The sequence below is a fragment of the Orbicella faveolata genome, unplaced genomic scaffold (genome assembly GCF_042242905.1).
Source record: "Orbicella faveolata isolate gen_17 unplaced genomic scaffold, um_ofav_v1 contig_26, whole genome shotgun sequence".
Taxonomy (NCBI): domain Eukaryota; kingdom Metazoa; phylum Cnidaria; class Anthozoa; order Scleractinia; family Merulinidae; genus Orbicella; species Orbicella faveolata.
In genome coordinates this window covers 3,565,786-3,577,500 of record NW_028301554.1, presented here as the reverse complement: position 1 = coordinate 3,577,500, position 11,715 = coordinate 3,565,786, and the positions used below count along the sequence as shown (strand labels likewise).

The 11,715-nt window shown below is 39.2% G+C and overlaps 1 protein-coding gene across 1 annotated transcript in view; it reads left to right on the top strand.

The window, feature by feature from the left end:
- LOC110045363 (carbohydrate sulfotransferase 11-like) overlaps positions 1-7,605 on the top strand; it is a 7,785-nt gene extending 180 nt beyond the window's left edge. The window contains exons 1-3 of the mRNA XM_020750969.2: positions 1-578; positions 4,337-4,374; positions 5,683-7,605. The exon at positions 1-578 is cut by the window's left edge and continues 180 nt beyond it. Of these exons, the coding sequence (XP_020606628.2) occupies positions 458-578; positions 4,337-4,374; positions 5,683-6,480 (957 nt within the window). The 5' untranslated portion in view covers positions 1-457 and the 3' untranslated portion in view covers positions 6,481-7,605. The remainder of the gene's footprint in view (positions 579-4,336; positions 4,375-5,682) is intronic.
- Positions 7,606-11,715: the final 4,110 nt, after the last annotated feature.

Below are 11,715 nucleotides of genomic sequence, written 5' to 3'. Positions count from 1 at the left end.
CAGATTTCAAAACTGCTGAAGTTGGGTATGTAACTACCATGATCAATCATATCTTCATATTTCTGTACAGTCTTCGGAATACTTGCAATGAGTGTTACTGGCTCCCTCCGTTAGCTAAGTGATACACTGGTCCTATCACTAACACCGTCGATTCCTGAAGGATATATTTGTTCAAAAAACCGCGTTTTTTGTTCCATGACAATAGATGTGTTCTGAAACTACGTGCACTAACCTCAGTTCTTCTAGCTTTTTTGCGGTCAGAAGACACTGACTTGTAATATCCACCAAGTGAATAATCATCGTGCCGGTAAATATGTCACCATCACCATGGCAATATCACCACGTCAACCCGAAATTAAGGGCAGTAACGAAGCGGGAAGTGCATGGAGCCTTTTGTCAGGGTAACATTTTCTAAAACAAAAGGCGCCACCTCACAGCACCTGTTTAATTTCTGCGCATGTTACTTAAGTTTACTCTTATACGCAAGTTTAAACTCAAACTGTTAAATTTCCATATACTCAACAGACTCTATGATGGAACGACGAAATGGAGCAATTCGTCGATCATTTGCATACGAGGTGAGTGAATTATCACAGGCACTGAGGTGTTAAACCCATCCTTTTCTCCATGTTGCGTAACATCATTTTTGTAAATGATCGAAACGCGATGGCGAATTAAAGCATGTAACGGTGATTGAAATTTTTGGACCGCAGACTGCAGACTGTAGACTTTTTAAAGTGTTACCATCATCGTTGTTTAGAGCTAACCGCAAAAACACGCTAACCTTGGCGTAACCTAAGCACTATTCAGGCCAACAGGAGCTCGCACTATCTAGGTTAACCACTGTTCGGTCTACAGTGTGCAAAGGTCATACATGGGAAATAGATAGTTGTAAATTCTCAAGTTATTCGGCCAGCCTGCGAGAGTGAAACGCAGAGCAAAAGTTGATGTCACTGAATATAATTACATGCAGTCGCCATGATAAGGATGACAGTGCACTTTTACAAATATTCGTTCCTTTTAGGCTACACAGAAACCAAAAAATGCCGTCGAATGATAGAGACCACGATAAATAAACAGGTGTATAGATAAATGTAGTATTGTATACAGTATACCGTACTGTATAAGGAGTTCTGATCAAAATGTATATTCAAAGACCACAACAAAACCTGTCACTGAATCACATTAACGTACCGAAATCAACAACGACGTCATTTTGCATTTGTTGACTCGTTCAATATAATAAACTTATAAATTAATAATTCATTAAGGTGGCTGTTCACCTTGAATAACTAAAAAAAAATAAACTGCTCGGGTGACAGTAAGGCATATCAATGTTTGCCAAAGACATTCATACACTGAGATATTTCTTTGTTTATCAACAACGGCCTCAAACAAACACTTCATCCTTGCTGTTTAGCGTTCCATCTCAGTTCATATGTTTGGGCTAAGACAAATACACCCACATCTTTAGCTTCGTTGATATTTGTACCATTCGGGACCAGTTTGTACCAACACGGTAAAGGCACAGAGGACAGGAAAAAAGTTTTGCTGTGCTGTTTGAAATTTACAGAGTAAATTTAGGCCTGTACTAATTAGGCGGTACTCCGGTAGGGCAGAGTATTATTCAGGTTAATTAGCCTAACTGGCGTTCACGTTACCCTGTTAACGGTCAGCTCTCGGTAATCGAAATGGGAAAACGATATTTGTCACATAGTCTGCACTCTGCCGTCTGAAATTGTCATACTCAGGTCTTGATGCCATTTATAGCCATTTCCTGCAACTTAAGCTCGTCACCGTTGCATGAACACATTTTTATTGTTATTAGAAACATAGAGGAACAATTCTCGAAAACATGTAACACTTTTTTATCTGTAGAGATCTGATTCACCCTGTAATTTTGCACCTACATTGTATGGCGCCGAGGTCAATAACCGTCAGCTGACTAACAGATACTCTTGCTTAGGAGACGATAAAACTTCTGTTTTCGCAAATGTGATACTGACGTTTTTAAATGTGATTGAAACGGTTGAGCAATTCACAACGCAATATTTCATTCAAGCTTCTGGAAGAAAATTTGCATACTTCTGGTTTAGTGGACACTTTTAGATTATTTTTAATTACCTCTTGTGTTTAAAAACCAGTCCCAATATTGCGTCGGTGAAAATTCATGCGCGCAGTAATACTGAATGTAACCATTTCTTACACGTTAATAAGAACGTAATCAAACTTCGAATATTATTAGTCTGGAATTACGTCCCGATGGGTACTCCCTTATATGGGTCATATAGGCATGTGCGGCCCCAAAGTGTAGGCGGGTTTTTCAGCCGTTTTGGTCATAAATAGGGTATCGATTTTGGCCATTTTGGTCTTAAATAGGGTGTGGTTTTAGCACTCTAGTCTTGGATTGGGTATGTTTCTTAGAAGAAGCCATTTTTTCATCATTATCAATAAGACCGTCAACAAAAGCCCTGCATAACTTATGTTTAGGGCAACTGTGGTCATAAATAGGGTAGCAAAAATCGCAGATTTTGGAAGTGGGCCGCACACGCCCACCCAACTTTTTTGGGAGTACCCCCTGGGAATTACGTGGCTTACTTACAGATTCCGGTCTTCCCTGGCCATGTATATAGCCAAAGAAAAAATAACATTTCCGGTCGGCAAATTCTGAGGAAAAGAGAACCTTAAAGTTCTCGCAAAATCTGATTTCCTATGGCCTTAACAAAAGTGAAGACTTACGCTTAGTTAGGCCCCGTTCAAACGTCGAACTTCACATGAGACGAACTAAACTGAGCAAATTAAGTTCATGATAAGTTCGACGTCTGACTTAATTGAGTTTGTTCGACTGATAGAACGTGTTGGTCGATCTAAATTCGAATTAAGTTCGATGTTTAACCCAGCGGTCGAGCTCTACCCGTTTGGATTGACTCAAATTGCAATTTAGTCCTTCTCATGTGAAGTTCGACGTTTGACCTGGACCTTATGCCTTGTCTTAATGAGCTCTTTCTCGTACTTCCTGCTCCAACAATGGTTCGCTTTTCTAAAACGAATTGAACTACATCACGCTATGTACGCAAAAGAACTCTAACTGTTTTTATCGCCAGTGGTTATTTTTGTTGTAAACTTTGACATAACATTTTGGAATTGTGTAGGCTTTAGCGTCGTGGTTTCATGGCTCTGTCAATTCCGAGCCCGTCCATTCCCCCCCCCCCGGACATTGGACGGGCATTTGACAGGTTGTCGGTGGCCACGATGGGGCATTTGCTGGCAAAGGGCTACCCGGCGGAAGGGCATCTGACAGTTAATTCAAATGCAAAGAATTATACATCAGTGTTTTGTCAAAACGCAAGCCTGCTTTCTTAAACATCAAAGGGATTAACGCTAAGTAAAGAGCGTAGTTGTAATCTTTTTCTGACTTTTAACCCACTGGAAACTAGCTCGTACCCTACTACCACCCCCATAAATTCATGTTGATCTTCCACGTGCGAGAAAATCGAGTCAAGAAGCGATGGGAAACACGAGAGACGACGATCATATGTAAACTTATATGCTTATTATATAAAACAAACAGGAATAAAACTTCTTTCATTGAGTTTTCTCTGGAAACATCGTCTTTACAAGTTTGTCATTGTCTTATTTGAAGAGATCAGTGAGCACTACTTTTGACCCTGTTTAAATAAATTTCAATATACTCTATATAGAAAGGTTGATTACGCATAAATAGCAGTCATAATCAAACTATAACTGCTATATCAAGCGCGATAGACCGTGTTTGACCACATTTCCAAACACCGAGAAGAGAGTTGAAAATACGACGAGCAGCGGAGTATTTTTGACGAATTTTGGAAGGTGTTTGCAAATGTGGTCAAACACTGTCTTGAGTGTTTGATATATCTTCTCGATCGAAACTAAAACTAGGAGAGACCGGAGAAATAAAATCGTTAAAATCTATGCTAATTAAGATCAGATATCCAAATATGACTTCCTTTGTTTAAACTTAATGAATTATTAATGAGTTTGGGGAGAAGATTTTAATACCAATTAAAAGAAGATGTTTTATCGCGTTAGCAGTAATGGGTACACGGCAATGCGCTATATGAGCTTAAGTGAAGAATGTCAAGTGTCAAGCTGAGACCTTTACATGGGGCATTTGCACTGTGGGGAAATCAAGCAAATCTGAAAATAATGATGCGAATACATGTTTGCTTCTTAAAACCAGCCTTTACAGGTTCTAAGATAAATTCAGTAGAATTCTAATTCATTGTCTTTGCTTATGCCAAACGAAAAATTTGACTTCATAAATTACTAATAACATTTCACAATCTGTATGTTATAGGACTGAACTTCCTCTCTGGCTTCAAGACTGTCAGAAAGGTTGGTTGAATTTTAATCAGTGATAGTTTGGTTTTTTTTTCCAACGTGGCTTTTCATAAACCTTTTCCGTTTGCAAAACAATTGAACGAAATCTCCTTGAACATGTTTTTGTTTTTTGTTTTGTTTTGTTTTGTTTTTTTATGTTCGATAAATATTGCTACTACATTAATCCTAATTCTCAGGGCCTTCGGATAATGAAATCCTGATATGATATCAAATCAATCATGTAACGTGGGAATGTGTTCTGGCTAAGCAATTTAGGGGCTGAATTTGAGGTTCAAATCCTCTTTAATGCCACTAGCTTTATACTGTACTGCAATGAGTTTAAATCTGTGACTTTCTTTTCTGTATCATACTAAGCATTTTCAGACAGCTTTTTACCAGCCTTCCCTCGATTGAGTTGCACCAAGTTTGGTATTATGTATTTCCTAAAGTAATCGATATCTCCATGGAAACGTTAAAAATAAACATTGAAAATCAGTAAAACGTGAATTTTGCACAAATCAAATTAGATATAAAAATGTTAATGCTAATGTCTCAAACTAGGGCACATGGCAAATAGAATAAGAAAAGAAAACAACTATTTTGAAATGTTTTCGAAATCAAACCTACAGAATTTTGCTATTCTTGTATAGTTCACTTGCCATACACCATAGCACATTGGTGTTTTTGCACGTTTAACCGAGTTTCATATGTTTGTTCCGTGGAATCATATTTGCCTCAAAAAGTACATTACACCAAACTTCAATCTATTTTCAACAACTTGTGTAATTTCCATCTCGATCCGATTAAGGGAAGACTGTTAAAAAGCTGATTGAAAAAGCTGGGTATGGCTCAGACAAAAAACCTGTATCGAGACATCTTAAATGACCCTAGTCAGCCTCCGCTATTTTCGATGCGCAATTATAGATGTTGCAAAGTAAAGCGAAATCTTATTGCTTTACTGTAAGTTGTGTTTCTGAAAGTATGATTGATTACCTTTAGTAGTTTCACAGTAACTTCCCTGGTTTCGACATGCTCCGAACAAAATATAATATATAGCCAAACTCTCGCATGTAAATAAAAACAAAGGTGTGGTTGACGAGGGCCCGTCAACCAATCGTTGGCCGTGTGCTTGTCTGGATTAATTCAGCGTTGGGTGTTCTTAACTTATCCATATTATTTTACTTTTTTATTTTCATTATAAAACACATTTTATTCATATTATCTTTATTCTGCGCCCTGAAAGCCCCACCCCCACCCCCCTCTTAAAAGGATCTGCGGGGATAACGGATTGAAAGCAATATTTTGTTGCTTGTTTCTTTCCAGAATGCAAGTAAAGTGGTGTCTATTCAGGCTCTGAACTTGGAAAGACAAACAACTATGGGGGACTTCTGCAGACGCAAAAACAGAATCGACGAATCCGTAAATATTAAAAAGCTTGACAACATCATAGTTGATGAAAAGTTGAAAATATTATTTTGTTACATTCCAAACGTTCCCTGCACTCAGTGGAAGACAGTACTGATGCAATTGAATCCACCAGAACATAAATACCATGTTCACAACGCAAAAAACTTTAAATTCTTGCATGTTTACCCCAAGGATGAAGTTGAAAGAATGCTGAGAACTTACTTTAAATTTGTATTTGTTCGAGAGCCTTTTGAGCGGCTTCTCTCAGCCTATCTTGACAAATTCCACACCGGGGATTCCGCTTTTCACAGCATTTATGGAAGGGGCATTATTAAGCGATACAGACCCGGAGGTAACCCTGATCACAAAAACGTAACATTTGACGAGTTCCTAAACTTCGTTATAAACATTGGAAATGGGCACTGGAACGAACACTGGCAAACATACGACAAACTTTGCCATCCTTGTGGAATTCGGTATGACTTCATTGGAAGATTCGAAAACCTTGAAGAAGAAGCAAACTTTGTTTTGTCTGGTATAAGGAGAGAGTCACGTGTTTCATTTCCACAAGTCAAGCCGTCAACCACACAATCTAAGCTGTCATTTTACTACTCACAGATCCCTAGAGAACGGTTGGATAGAGTTCTTCAGATATTTAGCGGTGACTCCGAAGTGTTTGGATATGACCTTCCGAAATCCGTTCGTGGTAGCTAATCTATCGAAGATAATAAAGGCTTAAAAGTGAAAAAGGTTCTGCAAATTGCCGAAATGATATGTCGAGAAAAATGGCAATTTTACAACAACAATAACAATATTTAAACAAGGTGACAAAGTCAGCTTGGTGCTTTTCAAGGGAACCCTGTAATAAATAAATATAAAATGTAAGAGAATATAATAAAACTACAGGGTATAAAGCTAAAAATTAGTCATAAAATATACTCACCTATAACTAGATAAAAACTGCAACTGTGAGATCGCAAAATTCGTAAACTTTCCCTAAATAGGGTATTCTCTAGCCACAGAGCAGCTCATAGAACGGCTGATAGACCCTTTTCGCTTGGGCGGTTTGTTTTCCCATTACAGACCACGTGATATTCTATAGAGAATTGTTCTACTATCCATCTAAAAAATATTTATTCATATGCACACGACCATTCGAAAATCTGAAAGGAAGAACTCTCAAGAGTATTATCATATGGTCAGAAATGGAGCAGCAAACCGCCCAGTCGGAAAAGGTCTGTTAGCGCAGTGATCTTTGGCCTTGTAGGAAGTAAAATATTCTTTTAAAGCCTGGTTTTCATATGTCGGGAAAATTCCAGACGGTCTGATATTTTACTGTTTCCCGACCGTCCCAAATTTTGCCGACTAATGAAAACTCGAAATCGTAGATATTCCCGATCGTCTGGGATGAACGGGAACAATTCTGGAGAATCGGGAGCGTTTCTAATTTCCCGACGCGTCCCAGATTTCTGCGATGGTCGGCGATCATTCCCGACAAATGAAAACTCAAATTTGAACCGTTTGAGACGTCGGCGTCCGTCGGCGATGGATTTCGTTCATTACCAATCCCCTAAATTGCTGGGCTCCAGTCCCCCTATCACAAATAAACATGGCGTCTCTCGAAAACACGAGTGATGGCTATCTAAATCTGGGACAGACCTCTGGCGAATATCCGATATATCGGCAAAATCTGGGATGGTCGGCAAAAAGTAAACTCCCCGATCGTCTGGGATTTTCCCGACATGTGAAAACCAGGCTTAATCCTGCTTGGAGTGGTACATGTTTCAAAAGCATGTTTCAAAACCTAAATAATAAGAAATATTCATAGATCGTGTCAAATGTGCATATGTTTTCTCAATATCCCGAGAATGCCGTTGCCGTTATCCCTTCCCCTCCACATCCCCCATCCCTTGTCCCACATACCCACCTCCCTCCTCCCTCTTCTCCCTCGCACAATCTCCCTCTCCCCCCGGCTGACCCTATTCTCTGTAACAGACACAATATAACAAAAAAAAACTTTCGCACACTACTGCGGTATGAAATGTGAAACCTTTTCTGCATGTCAACGAAAGTCACAGTACTATTAGTGTTTTATAAAAAAAGGTTTTGCCCCGTTACTTTCTCCTGGCATTTTACATAACATTGATGATGTCTTAAAGGAATCGTATTGAGGTTTGGCGCATGTACAAGCTCAGACGCTAGCCTTTCTCGCTTTTTCTAGAACCTTATCAGTCGCAGACTATGCTGCCATAATCTGTTGGAGAATAAAAATGAATTTATACTGAAAACGTCCAGTTTAGGCCTCGTCTACGCTACGCCGAAAAATTTGAAAGCGCAATTTTCACTCTGAAAATGCATCAAATGTTTGAAGTCCACACTGAGCCGCAGTAATTTGAAAACGCAACAATCACCGGTCATTTTGGATTTGTGTTTGAGGAAAACTCAGTCAGGGAAATTACATGATTATCGTGATTTCGCCGTTTTCGAAAAGCTCCGTTTTCAAAATGTTTTCTGTTCACACGAAAACGAAACGCCCGCGTTTTGAAATTTCCCCGGTTTGAAGAGCGTTTTCGAAAAACTCCGTTTTCATCACGGATTGGTGTGGACGGTGGGGCTAACCGTAGAAATGAAGCGGTGCGCATTTTCGAATTTATCCAGTGTACTGTTGACGGGGCCTTAGAATTGAATATCGAATTTATTATTCCGCGCACTAAAGGAGTTAGTCTTGACACACACGCGACTCCAGATTTGTTCATAAACAATGGAATTGAGTGGTTATCGCAACATATATACAAGGAATTTTTGATAAGAGACATCTTTTTTATAGTTGCCATTTCCCCATTGCTCGCAAAAATTTAAGTGGAAAGTCCCCCACAAGAGTTTCAGTTCGCTACTGATTGTTTCATAAGACAATACAATGAAATAGACAAATGCAGTTCTTTAAAATGTCACGAGCCATGCACAAGAAGCGGTGCGTTAGCTTGCTAAGTTCATCAATGTCGCTGACATTATAAAAAAACAACAACAAAAAAACATCGGCGGCGGTATAGACCATTGTAAACAATTTTACTGAGCAGTTTTGCGAAGAAAACAGTTGTATGACAGCCGCACAGCTCACAGGCGTGACATTATGCTGTTGGCGATTACGTTACAATTTGAGCCGTTTACAAGACAATGTGTGAGAGTTCTTCGAAATGCTACGGGTACAAAACAGTATAAATAAACTGAGTTTTTCTTAAGTAAAACTCGCCTATATGGCTCGAAACCACCTCCAGGAACCCAGATACATCAAAATGACGCAATTTAAACATCAGATAAACCATTTTTATTTAAATTGTTTTCTACACGGAGCATTTAGAACAATTTTCGAAGCATTCTCATACATTGCCTTATAAACGGCTCAAATTGTAACGCAATCGCGAACAGCATAACGTCGTGGCCGTTATTTTAAAGGGCATGTAAACCCAAAAATACAAGTCTTTCTTATTCGACGCAAACAGCAACGTAGAAAACGAATTTGGCATTTATTTTGCTCGTTTGGGTTTCGTTAAGGAGAAAAACAGCTTTTACGAGAAAAAATCCACTTCCGGTGAAAACAATAGCCATCTGTCGTGACGTAAGCGGCGGATCGGGAAAGTGGGAGTAGCTCGGAGGATCTTTTATCGGATGACAGCGATTCAAATTTGGTGAATTTGTATGATAGTGATGTAGAAAATTCAGTTGTAGCTGTGGAACAATCTGGGCCTCGTCCGTATCAATCTGAGCCACGAAGGGTCCGACAAAACGATCAACAAGAAGCCAGCCCAGAACCAGATGACAACAACTCAGACCGTCTTGGAAACACAGACTGGTGTTTAATCATTTTGCAATTAAATTACATTTTTAGCAGATGAACATCAATTGAAGCCGGCGCATAGTCAGATTAGCACGCTAATAGAAGCTCACCATATTTTGTTGTTGTCTTTTTTCCCGACCTTTCTTGGGTGCATTAAATGGTGCGAGTGTCAAGTATGTCAGCCAATGCCGACTGCTCACGAAAGTGTTTGCTGCGCTGAAATCGGACAAGTCTGGCAAAAAGTAGAAAATCAGAGGCCAGAAATACAAATGAAATGTATTTCCTAGCATCCAGGATTTCAGTTGACCTGTCTTGATGTTTGGGTGCTTGAAACTGCTTATTACGCATTCAGGCAGCAGCACGGCACAGATAATCACACAGGAAACGAGTAAGTTTACTTCTATTTTAACTATCGCGGTTCAATTGTCAGATTTACCTCTGCCGTAACTGGTTTTATTTTAGTACAACACTAGTGTAGATAGTTATTTCTCTGTATTTTTCGTTTAGGAGATTTTGATACATTGCCTATCGGCAGCTTGTTCGTTGGTGCTGGGGTTATCTTGGTAAACATGTCCGAGTTGCGCTGCCATCTTGTGCTGTAGACAAGATCCGAAGCACCTTTCCAGCCGATTTTGGCACCACGTATACTGGGTTGAAGCCACCAACCCAGTGAGGGATAAGGAGGTGATTGCTAATTTACATCATAATTATTGAAAATATGTTACAGCAATGGCAGTAATGGGCTTAACATATACAAAGGCACAAACGTGGTTTGCCGTAATTACCTTTCTAGTTACTCAATGATGTGTAAGCGTGACACATACTGTTCTACTGCTGTTTCTTTGCAGGGTTTCTCAAAAGAAGCAGAGAGTATCTGTGTTGCAAAGAATAGCAGACAAAGTGGTTTACCCTATTAACGTCAAGCTTTTGAAGAGCTCTACTTCTTCTAGGCCTGTTATCGGCACTGTCAGCCATTTCCGGTTGTTTGCTGCCTTCATTTTGGATAGGCCGCTTTCGTTTGTCGCAAGAATTTGTTGCTGCTGGAGACTGTATCGTCGGTACAGCACCAGAAAGTAAAGGACTTTGCTTTCTCAGCCCCATTTCTACCATGAAACTTTTTTCGTAACAATCCGGAGAAAAATGAATGTTGCAAATAACCGAATGCTCCGTCGGCTCTACGAAATCGGCCCTTTTCGCTAGGCTCGAATTGCGCCTTGAAAAAATTTTACCCACTGCCGCCTCAAATTAGCGTCTTTTGGAAACTTATGCATAGTATGGCCTGTTTTGTTCGAATTACTGCAAAACTAAACAAACATGTGCTTATTTCACAACGTGTTCAAGAAAGACCTTTGACTTCCCGTAACTTAAGGTCCACCCGTGACGTCATTTGCTAGATTGCGCAATTCAAGATGGCGGATGTTTAGAGCTTTGAAGCGATTTTTCAACGTAAAAACGGGCTAAAGTGAACAAAAGATCTACAGATTTGGCAGATGTCATGTATGTACTAAACGACTATGTGGTCCCCAAAATAGCATTTTTTGGGTTTACATGCCCTTTAAATTACTGTAAAAAAAATTCTCCAACAGTTAACAGCCTTCAGGATACCACTTAAGCAAAGCTCCATGGTGCTATGTCGTCAAAATCACATTTAAAGGAACCAAAATCCGAAATTCGTTTATTTGCCGCTGGAGAGATTAAATGGAATAATAATGCAAATATGAGAAAAAGTAAATAACTGCTGACAACTCCACATCGTTTAATCGATTTTAAGTCGCTTTAAAAGCCTTGTCGGTTGGTTTTATATCAATTCAATGATCTCCTGTGCATTAAAGAAAGATCATGTTATTTACAGAAATGTCGTTTTAGATTATTTCCGAGCAATTAGTTTGAACATCTGGACTTTCTAATGTATGGAATTTTTGGAAATTAGAATGTTAATTATGACCATGCATTCACCTTCAAACCTGTTCAAAGGACGTACGTTTTACTAAATGAACAAGCGATTTCTGTATATTTACCTCTGTACTTATTGAATTTGTTTTTTGAAAAATAATTTCAGCAGCGTTAGAACGGAGTGCTTTTTCTTCGGGAGCAAAAATAAGCATCTCAAAAGG